The sequence below is a fragment of the Vitis riparia genome, chromosome 18 (assembly GCF_004353265.1).
Source record: "Vitis riparia cultivar Riparia Gloire de Montpellier isolate 1030 chromosome 18, EGFV_Vit.rip_1.0, whole genome shotgun sequence".
Classification (NCBI taxonomy): domain Eukaryota; kingdom Viridiplantae; phylum Streptophyta; class Magnoliopsida; order Vitales; family Vitaceae; genus Vitis; species Vitis riparia.
In genome coordinates, this window is record NC_048448.1 from 3,440,495 (window position 1) to 3,460,926 (window position 20,432).

A 20,432-nucleotide genomic window follows, 5' to 3' on the forward strand; every position below is an offset into this window, starting at 1 on the left:
TATTATATATAAATATGCACCAATTGAATGGAGAATAAGTCAAGAAAATTGTTTTTTTATTTGAGGTCCTAAATGAAAGAACACCATAATGAGTATAGCAAACTATAAGCTAGCCGTTTTAGGGCATCAATATGAGTTAATCTTATCAAAGCCGTGTTCTTGAGAATATGGTCATACGGTCGTATTTATAAGAACATGACTACATGACCATGCTCTCGATAACACGATTACATGATTGTGCTCTTGATAACATGACAAGACAGTTTTAAATGATATTTTTATGTTGGGTACTACATGACTGTGCTCTCGATAACATGACAATACAATTTTAAAGAATATTTTTATGTTGGATACTACATGACTGTGCTCTCGATAACATGACAATACAGTTTCAAAGAATATTTTTATGTTGGGTATAGTTTATCTTCTTAAGTAACTAGGAGGAGAATACTAAGGTTATGTTTGGTTTGGGAAAATATTAAGAAAAAAAAATGCAAAAAATAATGATTTTTTCATGTTTGATTGTCCTACGAAAAATATAAAAGAAAATCAAATATAATTAAAAACTTATGTATTTTAAAATTATTTAATCTTTATATTAATGAGTTAAAATAAATAAAATGAGTTTGAAGTAAAAAATAAAAATAACTTATCAACTTTTAATCCATTTTTTATTTTCCTTCATTTTTTATTTCCTTTGTATTTTATTTCCCTTGCATTTTCTCTTACATTTTCTGAGAACCAAACATAGCCTAAATGAAATTTTATTCCTTAAAATAATCAAAAAGTGCTTTTAAGAATTATCTTAAAAAATTATTTATTGTCTTCCAAATTTTAATTGATTTATAGGCCATGGTGTAAGAACTGACACACTTTTAAAAGAAGGTTTTCCCACTTGGAAGAATAAATTAATGTGAGTTTTTCCTTCTTCTTTTTTTTTTTTTTTTTTTTTTTTTGAGGTTTAAAGAAATTTTATCAAATATTATTTTTACTTTTTTATTTATTATTTCCGCTCATTTTCCCTCTCATTTAACTTTAAAATAAAGGAGGTATATAGATCAATAAATTAAGCCGATTATGCTTATTGAAGGGACAAGGATGTTTTATTCAAGAGAAGTGAAGCTGAAGCTGAAACTTTGCCTTGAAGGAGAAATACGAGAGCCAGTGCGGATTAGCAGACATTAAAATCTTGCGTTTCAGGCTTATGCAGTTGGTGTCTTTCCATCTCAGGGCTTCGAGTTTTGAAGCTTTGAAAATTGTCATGCCGTTGAAGGTCTTGTACAGATCGATTTACTAGCTCGCCTCCATGGGCAATCATGGACTTGCATCGAATAGTGAGTGTTATACGCCAGTGTGGCCGACTCCGAGCTTTTCGACATGGAAGATCACTTCATGCTCACATAATCAAACTCGGGGTTTTCAATGACGTGTTTTTTGCCAATAATTTGTTGGCCATGTACGTTGATGCCTCTCTTTTGAAAGATGCTCGAAGACTGTTTGATGAAACGCTAGAAAGAAATGTTGCTACATGGACCACAATGATCTCTGCATATACCAGTAGTGGGAGGCCCGATACTGCTCTCAAATTCTATGTGCAGATGTTAGAGTCCAAATCAGAGACACCAAATGGGTTCCTGTACTCTGCAGTTCTAAAAGCGTGTGGTCTCGTGGGTGATCTTGAATCGGGTAAATTGATCCATGGAAGAGTTTTTAGAGCTAATTTAGGGTTTGATACTGTTTTGATGAACACCCTTTTGGATATGTATGTGAAATGTGGGAGTTTGAGTAGTGCCCGGAATGTTTTTGATGATATTTTGTGTCCTAGTTCAACTTCGTGGAATACTATGATTTCAGGGTATGGTAAAGAAGGTTTGATGGAGGAGGCTGTGAATTTATTTTATCAAATGCCAGAACCAGATACTGTGTCTTGGAATAGCATTATTGCTGGTTTTGGGTGTAAAGAAAGTTTGGGTGCTTTGAGATTTGTGTGTATGATGCACCGGAAAGGGCTTAAGTTGGATGGATTTACATTTTCTCGTGCTCTTAAGACCTGTGGTTGTTTCCAGTTGTTAGTTATGGTGAAACAGATTCATTGTTACGTCAATAAATCAGGTTTTGGATCCTGCTGTTTTACTGCATCTGCTCTGGTGGATTCATATTCCAACTGCAATGAATTGGATGAAGCAATAAAAATGTTTGATGAATATTCATGCTGCAGTGCCTCTATTCTTGATTGTTTGCCACTTTGGAATTCTATGCTTTCTGGGTATGTTGTTAATGAACAAAATAGCGCTGCTATCAATCTGGCCTCACAAATTCATAGCTTGGGTGCACATGTTGACTCCTACACTTTTGGCAGTGCTTTAAAGGTCTGTATCAACTTGCAGAACTTTAGACTTGGGCTCCAAGTCCAAGGATTGGCTGTCACTAGTGGGTATGAGTTAGACTATGTTGTTGGAAGCATTCTTATTGATCTCTATGCAAACAATGGGAAAATTAAAGATGCATTAAGATTGTTTCACAGGCTTCCAGAGAAAGATATTGTGGTTTGGTCCAGTTTAATCTCTTGGTGCACTAAGATGGGACTAAACTCATTGGTTTTTTCACTGTTCAGGGATATGGTTAATTTGGATATTGAAGTTGATCAGTTTATTATCTCAAGTGTTCTGAAGGCTTGTTCAAGCCTAGTAGGGCTTGGGAGTGGCAAACAGGTCCATTCCTTTTGTGTAAAGAGCGGGTATGAATCAGAGAGGATAACAGTAACATCTCTAATTGACCTGTATGCAAAATGTGGTGAAATTGAGGATGGATTAGCTTTGTTTTATTGTACTTCAGAGAGAGATACTGTGTGTTATACAGGGATCATTATGGGATGTGGGCAAAATGGGAGAGCAATGGAAGCAGTTGGGTTTTTCCAAGAGATGATAGAGTTGGGGCTAAAACCAAATGAAATAACTTTTCTAGGTGTTCTTTCTGCCTGTAGACATGCTGGTTTAGTGGAAGAAGCATGGACTATTTTTAAGTACATGAAAACTGAATATAAAATGGAACCCCACATAGAGCATTACTATTGCATAGTTGAGCTTCTGAGTCAAGCTGGATGTTTCAAAGAGGCTGAAGAATTGATTGCTGAAATGCCTTTTGAGCCTGATCAGACCATATGGAACTCCTTGCTTGGGGCCTGTGGAACTCACAAGAAGACTGAACTGGTTAATTTTATTGCTGAACGTCTTCTAACAACCTTACCTGAAGACCCTTCAATTCTCGTTACACTTTCGAATGTTTATGCTACTTTGGAAATGTGGGATGATTCAAGAAAAATGAGAGAAGTAATCAAGAAAGTGGGCATGAAAGAAGCTGGGAAAAGCTGGATTCAGATAAAAAGTTAAGAAATCCTTTCGTTGCATGGTACAATTGAAGATTCCATAAACTAAAGTTCAAATTACATAATTCAAGCTAACAGAGAGGAATGATAAAGGAAGTGGGCATGAAAGAAGCTGGGGAATGCTGGATTCAGATCAAAAGTTGAAAAATCTTCCTTCATTGCATTTCATGGCACAATTGGATATCGTATAAACTAAAGTTCAACAGTTGCATAGTGTCTTGAGACATGTAAGTAACTGTTGTACTTGTGAAGCTAAGGCTCCACACATTATAAGGGACTGGACCATCTAATTTCCATGCCTGAGATGCCGAAACATCATCATATATTTGGCAATCAGAGGGATCTCGAGAGGGATGTGGTCCTTGATGACAATGTTTGGAGCCATGTTGCTTTTACTTTATGGGGTTTCCAGAAAACTTCCTTTCTTTGGTTGAGCCTACTGCTCTATCTAATGCTGCGTTTGATTGCTGCCTCAAGGTTGAAGTTTGGATCCCAGCCAATATCACCAATCATCTTTTTTTTAAGAGACAGAAAAGAGGTGAAAGAAAAAAAGTGCCTTCCGACCCTACTCTTACTTTACCACTCAATGATTTCTTATATGTTTCTTCATTTTTCCCCTTCAGGGATGTACTTGAACCAATAATTTTCTGTCCTCTTTTGTTACATGTTATTCTCATTTATTTTGCAGGTCACTGATACTATTTTCTACATTGTTTGCAAACATGGATGCTTTTGATGGTCCAGGTTTGTGAAATTTCTTCATCCAGTTGAAACATCTTTGTGCCCAAACATGTTTTCCTGTAAAAACATTATGATTTAGGCTTGCTGACAATTATGGCTTTTGTTAATACGAAAACAACTTGAAGTTACTTCATAGAACCTTGAATTACAACTGAGAAGCTCTCATATTTTCCAGAGGAATGAAAATTTACCTCATCAATAAGAAGAAGATAGAAAGTGCAGGCCACTGCATTGACAACTTAGGTATTCTACAGCTCCTCTTACGTAGAACCATTGGTAAACCCATTATTTTTGTGTAAAGTCAGAAATCTTATGATGATATAACTGACAAATATATACATAATATTCAGCACTGTACAGAGTTTATATGGACTGTTGGTGGGACAGAGATGGAGTCAACATCTGGTGCTATGGTAAATAGTTTGGTGCTGTCAAGTGTGAAATGCAGAAGTTTGAGTCTCAAGGATTGCTAAGCAGGGTGAAGGCTAGGACCATATCCAGCTCAGCTCAACCCTTCCAGGACCTTATATTGCCAGAACCTGCCCTGGTTAATAGTATTTTGATAAGGGGAGTAGAGGTTATTGGGTTTTCCTAAAGCATGATGAAATTGGGATTGAATCTGAGTGAAACAGCCTATCTAATTATTCTTTCTGCCTGAATTCATGCTGGTTGGTCAAAAAAGCATGGACCATGTTAAGTCCTTGAAAAATCAGCATGGGCCAAAACCTTGGCGAAAGTTGTTATTTAATGATGGTATTCTTGGTCGAAACTGAAAGTTCATAGAGAAAAATAAGATTTTAGACCACACAAATGTCTTAATGTTAAACTGATGAGGCATGTTATTAGACAATGGAAGAGAGTGATTGAGTAGTAATAAGACATGAAGCAAGGATATCAAACAACCAGTATCCTTATGAAAGCTATTTTACTTCTTGGCAATTGGTGAAAAGGTTTAGAGATAAGTAAGACCTTCATGTAGTAACTATTGTTTCATGATTAGACAACATTAGAGGGTGCTTAAAATAGTAATCTAGTGGCTTTTCATAAGGGCAAAAATGTTATCAGATTAATTGATTTCGATGAAGAACATAAATGATGATGCAGTAATTTATGTGATTAAGAACACTTAGGTGGTGTTTGTTTTTTTACTTAATTCTAAATAGAACCTTAATGTTTAATAGTGTTAAAAATTAGGTTGTTTGTTTTTGTGGTATTTTATTTTTATTAAGTATTAAAAAGTAAAAAAAAAATCAATATATTATTTTTTTTATTTAGAAAAAACTGTATATTTTGGTTTTTTTATTTAGTAATGGAAGAGAGTGATTGAATAGTAATAATCACTCTCTAATATATTATTTTTTTTATTTAGAAAATACAATCACTCTCTAATAAGACACAATTGTCTTATTCTCTAATATTCGTTCGATCAAACTAGCTGGCATAGAAGTAAACAAATCTCAATAGTAAGATGAAGTGAATGGAATTCAGCTTTTGTAAAACTAGAAAAGTAGAAAGAGAAACAAAGAAATACCGAAAATTGAAGTGTAAAGATACGCAAAAGTAAACTTTTTTATTGCCTTGTATTAATTAGGTGAAGAAGGCTCAACCATGACAGGTAAAGATGATCTTTTTCTAATATTTTCTGAATTGATCATGGTCAAATTTGTTAAGGATTTTGTAGAGGTCTCTGGTGTTGATTGATAATATTACCTAGTTCAAAAGCCCGATAATTTCAGGACTAAGATGGTGTTTGTTTTTTTACTTAATTCTAAATAGAACTTTAATATTTAATAGTGTTAAATATTAGGTTGTTTGTTTTTGTAGTATTTTATTTCTATTAAGTATTAAAAAGTAAAAAAAAAACAATATGTTATTTTTTCTATTCAGAAAAAATTACATATTTTAGCTTTTTCTATTTAGTAAAAAGTTTATAATAAGTCATGAAAAAGTAGAAAAACAAACAACCTAAATTCTAAAACTAAATTGCTTTCAGTAAAAAGCCAAAAAAACAAACACCACCTAAGTGTATTTAATATTCGGAAAACTAGGAAGAGAAATGAAGACATTAAAAGAGATGTTGAAATAATAATAGTTGAAGTATGAAGATATGTAAAAATTCCTTTTTCTCAAACAGGCAAAACTGGCTGGGAACGATCCTCTGCCATTTTAAGATCCAAGGACCACCAAACTGTTCATTATGCTCTAATCACATGGTTATAATTCACCCAAACTGGGAAGAGAAATGGAGAAATGATGACAATTGAAGTATGAAGAATGCAAAAGTATGTTTGCCTCAAGTGGAAAAAGGGAAGCATTGGGGGTCTGTCAGGTAACCATGTGACCATCCCATTCAGAAAGAGCTGGCAGGGAACGATCCTCTACCATTGTAGTGACCCAAGGACCACCAAACTGTTCATTATACTCTAATCACATGTTATAATTCATCCGAACTGGGAAGAGAAATGGAGAAATGATGACAATTGAAGTATGAAGATTGCAAAAGTATGTTTGCCTCAAGTGGAAAAAGGGAAGCATTGGGGTCTGTCAGATAACCATGTGACCATCCCATTCAGACACAGCTGGCTGGGAACGATCCTCTACAGTTGTAGTGATCCAAGGACCACCGAACTGTTAATCACGCTCTGATCACATGGTCACAATTCATCCACCAGACTTAGGTTCCTGTCTCCTTAGAACTCAAGGATACAGAGGTACGAGCCTATAGAACAGATCCTGTTCAAGTAAGGTCGTGCTTTATAATCGTGACTCAGTGTTCTAAAATACCTCTACTTTCTTTTGTACGCTCTCGATGTGGGATTGTATCTATTCAGAAGCTTGTGCAGACTACAGAAGTAGACTAGATATAAAGATGTTTTCTTATGTTTTTTTCTGTAATTTTATATATTCAAAACCAGACCAGAATGTTCTGAAAAGTCTGGCATACTTTAATTAATGTGTGGGTGGATGACAGACTAGTTGCACGGGCTTCCTTATTTTCTAAAATATTGCAAGTGGTGTTATAAAGTCGGGATATTTAATTACAAGTTGATCGAGAGACTGGATCATCTAACACGATACCTGAGATGAAAAACTTTGACAATGCGAAGGATCTCGAGGGGTTAATTCTTGATGATAGTATTTGGAGCAGCGTTACATTTACTGAATAGGTTTGCCAGAACACTTCCTTTCCTTTGGTTAAAACTTGGAACCCAGCCAATACAACCAATCAATTTGAATTTCAGAGATGGAAAAGGTGAAAGACATTAGAGTCCCTTCCAAGTCTACCTTTACTACTCAAATGATTTCTTCTTTTATCTTGTAACCGGAAGAGGTACCAACAGAAGTGGTGCATACATTAGAAGAAGATGAATTAAGGGTTAATGCTTCTGATGAAATTTTGCTGAATTCCAATACCGAAACAGGGATTGCAACGTATCTAAGCATTCAGGAGGACTGGAGGAGGGCTTTGATTTGTATGAGAGTTCCGGCAATTTCGGGTTCTTATGATGTTAAAGATCAGAATATTGCATCAGATAATGTGGAAGAAATTGCTTTCAATTCTACATTTTTGGATGCTGCAAATTCTGCTGATGAGGATGAAAAGGTCAGGGAGGATTTGACAATTTTGAGATTGAAAACACAGGATCTTGAGCCAGTTGAGCCACCATCTACTAATGGGTGAAGTGAATATTGCCGGTGATGATTGGAGTCCAAAAAGTGATGTTACTGAGCTTGTGGAAGAGAGATTGAGTCAGATGGAGAGCAAGATGGGTCGTAAAAGGACGGAGAAGAAACATCCGGGACTAAGACATGGAATAGGGATGTCAGAAAACCGGTATCCTTTCGTAAGGAAGATGAACTACGAAAGCTATTTCGTTGCTTGGGCGAAGTTGCAAAAAGTGTTTTTGTAGTCTGTCAGACAACCGCCTGATCATCCCAACCAGGGAAAGTCTGTTGGGAACGATCCTCTGCCGTTGCATGATCCGTGGACCATCTAACTGCTAATCACGCTCTGATCAAACGGTCTTAGTTCATCCACCAGACTGAAGTTCCTGTCTCCTTAGAACTCAAGGATACAGAGGTACGAGCCTATAGAACAGATCCTGTTCAAGTAAGGTCGTGCCCTTTGACACTATCCAACGCATTAAAATAACCGTTCCATTTTTTGTGAAGTCCCGATGTGGGACGGTGTGATGCTTGTCAGCGTGGTATATTATATAAACGTGACCTCCACCTTTAAACAGGATCACTCCAAACCGAGTGCCGAGGTTGGTTTATAAATGCAGTTGGCGTGTTTGGTAATTATTTTTAATAATAATTTTTTATTTTTTAGAATAAAAAAATTAGAAAACATATTTAATAATCAAAAGCGGTTTTTATTTTCATAAAACAAAAAAAAATGTTTTTATATAATATTTTTTTATTTTTAATAATAATTTTTTATTTTTTAGAATAAAAAAAATTAGAAAACATATTTAATAATCAAAAACGGTTTTTATTTTCATAAAACAAAAAAAAATGTTTTCATATAATATTTTTTTAGTTGTTTTTAGTTATTTTCACTTGTTTTTTAGAATTATTTTAAAAAATAATTATACAAATATGTATAAAGATTAAAAATAAAGTTATGAATATAAAAATTATTTTTAAAATATACTTAAAAATATTAAAAATTATTTTAGATTTACTTTTATTTTACAAAATATTATAAAACATTTTTTAAAAATTATTCTTTAAAACTATTTTTTTATAATTATTTTCAAAAATAGTTATGACATATATTAATTTGGTTTACTAAACATGTGGGTGATGATATCAACAGCAATGAGAGCTGTTCTACCTGTTGATCTTCTGTTTTATAAGTATGGTAGTCAATACTCATGCCCGGTTAATATTCCATGTGTAGAACCGGATTTAAATTTACTAGCAAAATTTAAAATAATATAACTACAAAAGTAATATGACAAAGATATTTTATCAGACAAATAAAATAATAATATATTTCTCATATTATTTTTATATTTATATTTTTTTATTTTTTATTTTTAATAACCTTATTATAATAAGCTAAAATTTAATATTTTGGAAAAGTTTCTTTTTACCATGCCTAATCCCAAAAAAATAAATAAATAAAAAATAGAAAATCTTTACAAATTTGAAAATATTTAGAAGTTTATCCATTTCCTGTGTAGTTCTCAAAATGCTCTCTTTAGCCTGTCATTCATTTGTTTAATATCCACCTAAGATTATAATTCTATGTTACAGAATTATCAAAGCTCTTCTTGCTTTTATTCATTAGTTGAAATACCAAATGGCCACAGTCAAGATGCTGCCTTTTATAGGCCCAACCACCAAAGCCCGTTATAAAATGGGCTCCACTGTCAATCCAATGGAGCCTTTGATTCATGTTCTGAAGGCCAATAGTCAGATGTTATGGAGTTTAGCACTTTGAGCCTTCTATTCAATTTACTCGGAATTAATTGTTGCTAAAAAAATGGGTTCTACTTTCATAGTTTCCATTACAGTTAGACGAGAAATTTAAACTTTATTATCTAGGTTTCATTTCCTCTTCCTTTTCAGAGAAATACATGGTCCCGGCAACCATCCATGTTCCCAGCGAATTGACCCTGACCCTGACCCTGACCCAACAGAGTGCACAAACATGGGTGGGTCCAACCAACTCTATTCATTGTCCCTGTTAATTGCAGCGCAAGACCACACCCATGCTTCTGCCAGTTCGCTGCTCTCAAGCTACGTTGCTTTCTCCTGCATCCGCCATTTTCTTCCTCCATAGTCCACATTATCGACTGTGTATTGACCTTCTTTTTGAGCCCATGGCCCATGGCTCCACCCCCCTTTCCCTCCTTTCTATGGCTTCAAGTAAAGGTACTGCAGAAAAGCTATATAGTCAGATCAGATGAAACAAGTTGTTTTGGCCCCATTTATTTGGCGCCAAACTCAACTCCCTTCCCCAACCGACCGGGTCATGATTACATATGCACGTCTGTCCCCGCCATTTTTAACTCAGGTAAGCTACTGGGGTAAAAGAAATTCTTGCGTACTTGTCATGAAAGGGTTCAACATGCTTTTGACGAGAATGCTTGCAAAATGTTTAAAATTAAATTTGAAATCCTGACTCAAATTATTGGGCAATCAGTATCAAGACCTAATTTTATGGAGGAGAGATTTCATCCTGACTCAAACCAGAATGCAGATTGCCCTGCAACATCGTGAAAAGTATTTCTTATTCAAATTAAAAACACTTGCCAACCCACACGGGAAATGAATATGGACCGCATAAGCTTCTTGAAACGTGAGATATAAAGCCCATCCTGTAAGATAGGCTGAGAGCGTACAAGCCAATGGAACGGATTTGGAATGTCGAGGTATAAACATGGGCTGGGGAGTCACTATAGGGAAATGATGATGATGATTTATATTTATACATTTTACATGGTTAATGAAAGAACCGATATTACAACCAGCTGGTGAAGCACTTGGAGCATTAATGGGGGTATTGGAGGATGGGAACTTTATATATTTTATCTGACAGTCTCCTTGGTGCGTTAACGCCATGCTGCATTGCTTAACTTTTTGTAAACGCATCAGAAAGCAGAAATGATAAGACAATGAGTACAAAATAAGAGTCAGACACATCGTAAAACAAAGATGTACGTGTAATGCAACATACCCACACATCAACAACACGCGCGACTGTAAGTCCAGGCTACAGTACAAACAACACCAGAGAACAGTTGTTACCACACCCCGTATGGAAGGAATATACTGTTCTTCTCCCCGGTTCCCACTGCCCAGACCAGTCTCAGAATGCAGTATTGATCAGTTTAATCACTTCAGTAGAGACCGCCCACTCTGCCAAACCTGAACCAATCCCTGCTTTCCCTCAAAATCATCATGTCCTCATAACATTAGGATCCAAACATGCTGCTAAGAACATATCTTGATTTCATTTTGTCCATCAAAATTAGTCCTAATATGTTCTTTTGGTCCGTTGAGAACAAGACAGAGTGGGTACAACAGTAGGTTATATAACTGCCAGTCGGCATTCATAGCCATATATATGCTCATCAACCTAACTAAATTGAGGTAAAGGCAGACAGGGCAGGGACTGCCATGCCATGTCAGATTTTGCATGACAACGAGAGGAAGTATCCTAATCATTATTTTAGTTTGAGAGACAAATGTTGGATGCAAATGATATGATTAAATCCATTCAAATGAGTTGGTTTCTTTTTGTGGTTTAAACTAGAACTTCGAGAAAGAAGAAATTCAGGACAGGAGCATTCACGCGCCCCACGTTGCGAATGTGGCCATCGCCCTCCACAAAAGATTACACAATCAACAACAAAATCGAAGGTTTTCGTTTCTTGGTCAATGAAAATGTAAAGCTAACCAAACAAAAGCAAGAGTCTGGTAGTTGGGTCAAGGGTCAAACCCACTAAGACTCTGTGTAGATAACAACAAAGCAAGGCAAAATAGCCTTAGGATTAGACACATATAGCTCATCCAAATTAGAGTAGACCCCACCAACCCCAGCCACTGAGTCAAACTCCTCCGTACACACTCCTCCCTCCAACTGAGTCGCACTCTTCTTCACCCTCCCAGCTATCACTCGGCAAACCAGCATGGCCCTCTTCTCATTATCACCCGGCGACGACATTCTAGAACTGTCATGGGCTTTTCCGCTGGTGGCTGTGGTCAGAATCCCTTTTCCGGGAACCCCTCCGGCCACCTTGAAACCGTTCTTGATGATACTGCAGATACTGCAGCTTGGAATTGAGTTGCAGAGATTGGAGGAACCGTTGAGGCCGATGGAGCAGACGAAAGTGGTGCAGTGGAAGCGGAGGAGTTCATTGCCGTCTGCCACGCAGCGTGGGTGTTTCTTTTGGAGCTTGGTGGCTTTGGTTTTAATGGAGTCTCTGTATTCTTCGAATTTGGATATAGTTTTGGGGGTGTTGTGGACTTTGAGAATGCGGTCGATTTTGCATACTGGCGCTTGTTTCTTTAGCCAACTCGATTGGAATATGATTTCCACTATGTTCTTGCTTGTGTCTTCTGGGCCCAGTTCGGACACTGTGAATTTTGACAGACCAAGAACAATGAGTGTAGTAACTAGGAAAAGCTAATTGAAATTGGCAAGATAAAGGATTACCCATAAGATTACGTTCGGTCACTGAGTAAATAAAGCAAAAGAAATTTAAAAAAAATTACGAGTCCTGTTTTTTCATCATTGAGATTCCAGACCCTCCCTTCCATCGACTATAAATACAATGGTGGTCCTGTTTTGTTTTCTTTTACTCTATTTATCAGCCACCAAACTAAGGGTAAATGAGTAAAGATTTCTTTGGTATAAAAAAAAAAAAAAAAAAAAACTCATCATTGCCTGAAACCTGGAAGTAGTTACTTACCGGCGTGTCTGACGGCCTGATGAAGCTCCAAATTTTCAGCTTTCATGAAGATTTCACCACAATCAGGACAAGAACAGATGGTGGTTCTCAATGAAGGGTCTCTAGTGATTCCAAGAACAGGGTCAACCACCATTCTGCATTCATAGCACCCAGAGAGTCTCCTGAAAGGCATTCCTCTAAAGGACCCACCAACAGAAGAGTTAGAAGACGCAGAAATAGACAATGAGGAAGAAGTGGAAGAAACAACCCCATTGAGTTCACTTAGAGGAGCTTTCATGGATCTGCTGGAACCGTCATTGTTGGATGAAGCCATCGAAGGCCTTTTCTTGTGGTCTTCAGGGGAAGACATTTCAGGCCTGTGCATGACCTTTGTGTTGCTACACAGTGAACCAGAACACTTCATTTTCTTGCACTTTTTGCCGCTTCCCTCCACGGTTTGTTCTCGCCGTTGCTTCTGTTGTTGCCCTTCTTGCTTTTGCTGCTGTGGCTGAGTCTGGAGGTGTTTGCAGGTCAAAAGGCTTCTCACAACCGCCCAAGAAGGAGGTTTCTCTGATTTTTGGGGTACCTGGTCTTGCTTTGTACAGCTTTCCTTAATGACTTCTCTCGGGTTTCTGGTTTTAGCCATTGGAGGAGAGATCTGAAAATGAGGTTTCAGCTCAAACAAACAAACAGGGGGTGTGGCTCTAAAGAGTTTTTGTTTCAGAATCCCATATGCGTTGCCACTTGAGAAAACCAAGAAGAAGAGGGAGGGGAGGGTTGCAGAGGAACTTCCTTGTGTTTGAAGTGATCTTGATTTGGAAATAGTGCGCTTCCCTGATTCATCTATACGCATATCCTAAAAAACTTCATATTTTACTCCCGATTTCTCAATGATGGCAATCTGACCGTTCAATTATGCATTGGGCCCCTGATCCACCATGTATTAATATAGCAACGGACCGTTTTTATGGCCCGTTACATTGTATCCAATGAAATGGGGTTTCTGGAAAAAGGCATACACAAGGGTCCAGGCTTCCTACATTAATGCAAATGAATAATGGATAGAAGAAGAAGGGACCGTGCTCTCTCGTGTGGACACGTGGGAAAATTATTACTCATCTACCTGTTCATACGATTCTTCATTTAAACAACCCACCGACTCACCCGAAACCCACCAGGGCGTTTCGGGTGACCCGATGATTTGGGGCGTTATCATCCCAAGGTGGATTTTTGGGGCTAAGTGATGTGCACCAACAACGAAGCACCACACTAATTACACCATAATGGTTCCCTTATCGGGAAAAGCTGATCCATTGATTCCTTTTGCCTCAGAATCATGCCAGAGCATATGGGATGGAATAAAGCTCTCTACTTTAATTTTCAGATAAACTCACATCAAACCTATGCCACGATGCTGGGTTTTTCAAATTTCTGACGTCGTCGGGGGCAGGAACATTCGTGTGTGGTTTTTGCCGGTTTCCAAGTAAATCACAGCAAAAGGGGAGCTGATTCTAGTAACTGCTGTTAAAGTGTGATTAAGCATGGAATTCAAATACTAAAGATAACTAATTAAGTCATTGTTTCAATGTCTTAATTGGTAGAGTTCCGCAAAAACTTTTTCTCCCAGTCCAATCCGTACAAGTTACTCATTCACATCTTTATACAAAAGAGCTTTTAAATTCAAAACGTCTTACATCTTAAAAATATTTTATTCTGTCGTGGGTTTAAGTGTCAAATTTTATCTTATGTCTTAATATTCTGAAGTAAGTCATTGTAACTCGAGTTTATTGAATTTATTCTTCTTCGTGATATATAGATACACTGAGGGGGATAAAGAAAAAAGTCGTAAATAATAAATCATAGCTTGAATACTTCTCGGCTACGAGCCTCCGATGTTACTTTAATGGGTCAGTGCAGTCGGGTCAGTCAGGATTCGGAAAACTGGAACTCGACTTTAGTGCGAGGACGAGGACGACCTACCCCACTTGAATTTGGGCCTGTGCAGGCAATATGGGCCTTGAACCGCTTGCCAACGTAGTTTATGGAGAGGCTAGAGTGGGTCACCCTTGGCCCGCTCCATGTGCAGTCCGTCTGTTAGCCAGCAGACCACCAGACCAAGGCGAACGGCCCAATGTCCAACCCAAAGACCCACAGTTGTTGGTTGTTGCATTGAGGGAAGACTAGCCCAGGATATTATGATTGTTACCATCTTTCTTTTCAAATGCTGAAGTCACGTTATAGTTGGAATTATAACTTACTGTTTGGGACTATGTTTTAAAACAGTTTTATGTTGTTTGGAACAAAAAAAAAAAAAACATAGGAAATGCAAGCAAAAACTCTTTTCTATTTTTTGTTTTTTAATTATAAAAATATAATATATTCATAAAACATATTTTTATTATTTTTTTCTTTAAGTATAGAAAATAATGTGTTTTTATATAATATCTTTTATTTATTTTCTATTATTTTCCTTTTATGATCGTTCTAAGAAATAATTATATAAACATGTAAAATGATTAAAAAAAATAATAATATATATATAAATTATTTTTAAATTTTATATAAAAATATTAAAAATATTTTAGGTTTTCAAATAGATTTTTATTCTATAAAAATCAAATAACAAATTTCAAAAATACAAAAACTATTTTGTAAAGTTGTTTTAAAAAATAGTTACCAAATAAATCTTAAGTTTCTCTTCCAGTTTCGAATTTTAGAGGTTCAAGGAAAGTTTTGCCCATATCTCCACGAGGAAGCTTTATACACACCACCATTTTCATTACTATTGCTAATAGATATGGTATGCGAGATGGAATAAAAAAATAGGATGGTTTTATTAAATGTTTTTTTTTTTTAAAAAAATATTGTAACATCTAATCCTTCCATATTACATAATAATTAATTGAAATTGTTGGTATTTAATGCTTCTATTCCTCAATAATGTCTTATGTGAAATTTGAGATTAAAAAAATGTTACGATATATCCAAATTTATTGTTTTAGTATAACATTTAACCTATTACCATTCAATATTATATGTATTAAAAATTCAATTTTGTTATTTAAACATTAAGAATCTAAAAATAAAATAATTATATTGACATATTATCTTCGACTATAATAGTACCATGATTTTCATTCAATCATGCCTCAATTTTTCTATTACATTCATTTAAAAAAAACTGATTAAACAATACTAAAGGAGTAAAAAAAAAAATTACTTTTTTTTTTTAGGGATTTTCTTTGCTTTTGAGGAACGGTGATGTAGGATGAAAATTCCTTGAGCTTAAGGGTATGTGGGCTCGAAGTCACATGTGGAGCGACAATCTGAATTTGGATTAGACAAGTAAAATTTTGGAAGAAATGCAAATTATGGAAAGATGGCTCGAACATAACCTCCCATGCAAATTGAGCTCTAATGCCATGTTAGGTGGTGTTTGTTTTTTTATTTAATTTAAAATAGAACCTTAATACTTAATAGTGTTAAATATTAGGTTGTTTGTTTTTTGTGGTATTTTATTTTTATTAAGTATTAAAGAGTAAAGAAAAACCAATATGTTATTTTTTCTATTTAGAAAAAGCTACATATTTTGGTTTTTTCTATTTAGTAAAATGTTTATAATAAGTCATAAAAAATTAGAAAAACAAACAACCTAAATTTTGAAAACAAATCGCTTTCATCAAAAAGCCAAAAAAACGAACACCACCTAACAATTTTTCTAAAAGTTCAAACTTGTAGGATTTAAATTTAATATGCATATTATGCTCCTTAAGAAAATATCTCAAAATAAATGTTTAATTTCACTCACCTTATCTCATTGGCTAGATACACTTTACCTTCATTTCTTCCATTGATTAGAAGATATGAAAATTGCTCTCAAATTTATCAATCCAAACAAGAATCAATATACCTTGACGTTATTGACCATTTTTTATTTTATTTAAAGAATTATCTTATCTCAATTTAAAAAGGCAAATACTTTTTTCCGAATAAATTGAGTTATGCTACGATGTGATTCTTGAATTGTTTCTTTGTTTGAGAGAATTGTTTCAAAATTTGATTTCGTACATTTGATCCAAGATCCACTTGTCATTGAATTGTTTCTTTGTTTGAGAGAATTGTTTCAAAATTTGATTTCGTACATTTGATCCAAGATCCACTTGTCATACAAATCTTATTTTGTATTGATTCCATTTTTATTTTTTTTTACCTTTATTAAGTGAAAATAACAAATGAAAATGATAAAGAATGTTTTAATGAAATTTCAAACTAACCGGGTAAGGTGTTTAGTAAAAATGAATGAAATTAACCTTAAATAAATAACTATTTCAAAATTAAAATTTTTGGACTAATTTTATTAAATGAATTTCAAAACTTATAAGTAATATAAACTACTTCTAAAGTTAAAAAAAATAATAATAATAAATTATTTTTTATTAAATTCAATTGAAATATATAATTTCAAGTTATCATTCAATCATTATAAACAACAAAATAAGAACAAAAAATGCATATAATAAAAAAAAACTACAATATTGGATTTGAAAAACAATTATGAATTTTCAAATTTTAAATAAAAAACCAGGTGATATATTAGGAATTATAAATTAGTATAACCTTCGGACAAGATAAATAGGTTTGTAATTAATATTTTATCATCTATTATTTATTTTCTATGATATATAATGTTAAAATTGTATGAAAATCAACCCAAATTGATTAGGTTTGAATCAAAGGTAGGAATGCCAAAAACTAAAGCTAGATCAAATGATGAAAACATTGGTACTTTGATTTTACGAATATATAAGATATATCAAAAACATATCGATTGATATTTTGACACAAAATATTGATGGATCAAAAGATGATCAAAACTCATGGAAATGTAAGAAATAAACTTTTATAAATGAAATTAAAAGTACAATAAACATTTTAAAGTTTTTTTTGTTAGTCCAAGGGTTCTCATAATCAAGTTTTAATGATAACAAATCATGATTTAGTTACTAATTGGTTTGAATTATAAAAAATTTCAGGTATTAATTTGGAATTTCATCAAATGACCTAATTGATGCAAGATTAAGACTTTTGGAAGACCGTTAATCATAAAAAACATATGTAAGATGAATGCATGAGTGAACTTAGGATTTACATATCATTTCATGCATATTTGAAAAACTCGATTTATTATTTAAAGTTACAATTTCATCAAAACCCAAGTTTTATCAAATGAACTTTGGGCAAATCACTTCAAAATTGGCATATTAAATTACTTAAAGACTTTGCCTAAGTATTAGAAGATAAAAGAACATAAAAATATAGGTTTTCGGGCAAAAAATGGTGAACCGGTCGAGGCATTATCCAAACCGACTCAACTAGCTAGGGTACTGATCGACCAATTCCCTTTTCTAAATCGAGGTCCGGTCAAAAGGAACAAAAAACACTATATCTCTTCAAGTAGTCTTTCCTTCCCAGTCGAGGTATTTGTTTTCCCGGTCGAGGTCTTGTCGAGGGTAACAGTCACCTACCAAGCATTAAATGCTCCAATGGTTAGTAAATCGGTCGACCCCCAACTCGATCGGTTGAGTATACTTTTTGGTTTTCTTAGCTCTCGAGGTTAGAAACCTATAAATAGAGAACTCCACTTCATTTATGAGAAAGAGAACACCTACATTTACTTGTCTACCCACTTGTTCTTAGCTTAAAAGCTCTCATTATTTGCTTGGTGCATTGAATCTCAATTTGCATACTTTTTAGTGCACCTTTGTGATCCATCTTAGCTTTGAGTTATATTTGAGCCTTTGTTGAGTTAGGTTGAGAGATTCATACTTGTTAATTGAGTGTTAAAGTCTTCAAGTGAATTGAAACTTGAAAAGATTATGTAAGAGCTCATTGGAGTCGGAATCCAAGTGTAAATGTGATTAGAAGCCTGGTTGAAACTTCAATTTAGTGGAATCCTCACTCAATTATAAGCTTGAAGAGAGTGGACGTAGGCAATGAAGTGTCAAACCACTTTGAAATTTAAGTTTGATTTCTCTAACCTTATATTTTTATTCTTACTTCTCTTGTACTTAAATTTGTTGTGTTTAAAAAAAATAATTAAAAACCCAATTCCCCCTCTCCCCCTTATTGGGTGTTTTTATCTTTTAAGATTAGCCTTTATTTTCTCAGTTTTGTTTAATAAATTAATATATATATATATGATATGATTTGCGATATTAAATTTAATTATATTATGTTGGTCAATAAAAAATGTGAATTGTGTAAGTGTACACTCATTATGAAGCTATATGAAATATTTGATTTCATTAAATATCAATAATTTGTACATATTGCATTGTAATGACCCTTTGATACAAAACTGATGATTGATGTTGTTCAATGGAATTGGTAGACGAAGGAATCTCATCTTGTTGTTAGAGACAATATTGGTACCAACCTATTAAGTCTCTATAATATTGATTAAAAATCCGAACATGTCATGCATAAATCTCTTAAATCCTGCCCACTGTCTTTATATTGATGAAAGACTTGAGGTTCACCCATGTACTTGTGTCAAATCCTCCTTGCATTTGATATGGAACATGGTATGACATTTGTGTAAAAAGAGAATAGTTCAACATACCATACTTTTCATTAGTTGAACTCGAGTTAATCGCATAATTTTAAAAAGCTTGTCCATGACCCATCACATAAGAGATGATGGACGTTAGTCTCATTTGATGAGTCACTAAATTGAGTCTCAATACTCATTGACTCGAAATTGGTTGAAAACAACTCTTCTTTAAATGGTGTCATAGTCTATTGTTTTCCTTTTTACAACTTCCCAACGGCTCTTATGCCTTGATTTGCTTTTCTAGAGTCATGGTCTTCATCTTGTGTGTAGTGTGTGAAATCATCTTCACAAGTAGATAGGCTAATTGGATATTGATTTTGTTGCCCAATATTTTATCTAACATTTTTCGTATTATCATCTCTATCATCAGTTCTACCTCTTAAATCATCGTAATAAAAAATAGGAGTACCAGTAGTGCTAGGTCTACTACTTTACCTAGTACTTATGGAGTCAACCAAATGTTAGAAATATCATTAGGACGTGACGACTTCCTATGCTTACTTCCCACAAACGTTTCATGTTGTTATCGATCATTTTTATCATTTTCGAGGCATCTCGCTCATTGGGGTGCACATCTGTGGGATACATGCACACATCTTCATCATCATCATCATCCTCGTTTATCACATGTGTATAATTGCTCCCCATTGTGCCACGTAAGTGTGCACAAATCTCTTTAATATTTGCAGTTTAATTTGCTTTTGCTTTGATTTTTTGATGCAACATTTCTCATGTATTTTCTTTCACTTCAAAATACACTTTATGACAATTTTTGGTGTTGTTGTAATGGTCTACATGCGTTAAATGAAACTTAAATAAAATGATGCCTCAATTTTTCATCAACAGTCTACAATAGTTACAAATTGTCCCATTTTTGTTCTCCTTGACTGATGAACAATGCTTCCAAGGTGGATCTTGCCTTGGCAAGCCACTCCCACTACCTCCACTTCCACTTCCACTTACCATTATCTTCAACTCAAACCATGCATAACATGAAATTGAAGTAATTTAAGTTCAATGCCCATTAATGATATAAAACACTAAAAATTAAATCATTAATTTTATTCACTTACGGCAAATGTATTAATTATGTGATTCAAATGTATAACTATTCCAAGTTAATTTACTTAAATCTATTGAAAATATATTAATTAATTGCAAATCTACTAATCAATAACACTTGAATATCAAAATTAAATTAAATCATTAATTTAAAGTTAACTTATTGTAGATCTACTAATTATATGAATCAAATATATAATTATCCTAAATTAATTTGGTTAAA

At 34.4% G+C, this 20,432-nt stretch overlaps 2 protein-coding genes and 2 non-coding genes across 6 annotated transcripts; 1 reads left to right on the plus strand and 3 right to left on the minus strand.

The window, feature by feature from the left end:
* The first annotated feature begins 798 nt into the window (after positions 1–798).
* Positions 799–4,952, plus strand: LOC117906187 (pentatricopeptide repeat-containing protein At4g08210). Of its 3 annotated transcripts, none has more exons than XM_034819151.1 (4): positions 799–913; positions 1,091–4,129; positions 4,302–4,369; positions 4,477–4,952. In XM_034819151.1, the coding sequence occupies exon 2, from the start codon at positions 1,317–1,319 to the stop codon at positions 3,387–3,389; it is 2,073 nt and encodes a 690-aa protein (XP_034675042.1). In that variant the 5' UTR covers positions 799–913; positions 1,091–1,316; the 3' UTR covers positions 3,390–4,129; positions 4,302–4,369; positions 4,477–4,952. The 3 variants fall into 3 exon arrangements, with proteins under 3 accessions (XP_034675042.1, XP_034675043.1, XP_034675041.1); XM_034819152.1 differs by lacking the exon at positions 799–913 and having other exon boundaries at positions 1,001–3,923; positions 4,074–4,129; XM_034819150.1 differs by lacking the exon at positions 799–913 and having other exon boundaries at positions 1,001–4,129.
* A 1,712-nt stretch (positions 4,953–6,664) lies between these two features.
* LOC117908025 lies at positions 6,665–6,877 on the minus strand. Its single transcript, XR_004650143.1, has one exon. It is a non-coding gene; the product is annotated as a small nucleolar RNA U3 (small nucleolar RNA).
* A 1,158-nt stretch (positions 6,878–8,035) lies between these two features.
* On the minus strand, positions 8,036–8,247 carry LOC117908026. The gene has a single exon (XR_004650144.1). It is a non-coding gene; the product is annotated as a small nucleolar RNA U3 (small nucleolar RNA).
* A 3,152-nt stretch (positions 8,248–11,399) lies between these two features.
* On the minus strand, positions 11,400–13,503 carry LOC117905885. Its single transcript, XM_034818753.1, has 2 exons — positions 12,556–13,503; positions 11,400–12,220 (listed from the first exon to the last, which is right to left on the minus strand). The coding sequence occupies exons 1-2, from the start codon at positions 13,385–13,387 to the stop codon at positions 11,586–11,588; spliced, it is 1,467 nt and encodes a 488-aa protein (XP_034674644.1). The 5' UTR covers positions 13,388–13,503; the 3' UTR covers positions 11,400–11,585.
* Positions 13,504–20,432: the final 6,929 nt, after the last annotated feature.

Coding starts and splice junctions, on each gene's coding strand:
- LOC117906187 (XM_034819151.1), top strand. CDS start 1,317: ATGGACTTGCATCGAATAGTGAGTGTTATACGCCAGTGTGGCCGACTC.
- LOC117905885 (XM_034818753.1), bottom strand. CDS start 13,387: ATGCGTATAGATGAATCAGGGAAGCGCACTATTTCCAAATCAAGATCA. Junction 12,221..12,555: donor TCAGGCCGTCAGACACGCCG/GTAAGTAACTAC, acceptor CAAAATTCACAG/TGTCCGAACTGGGCCCAGAA.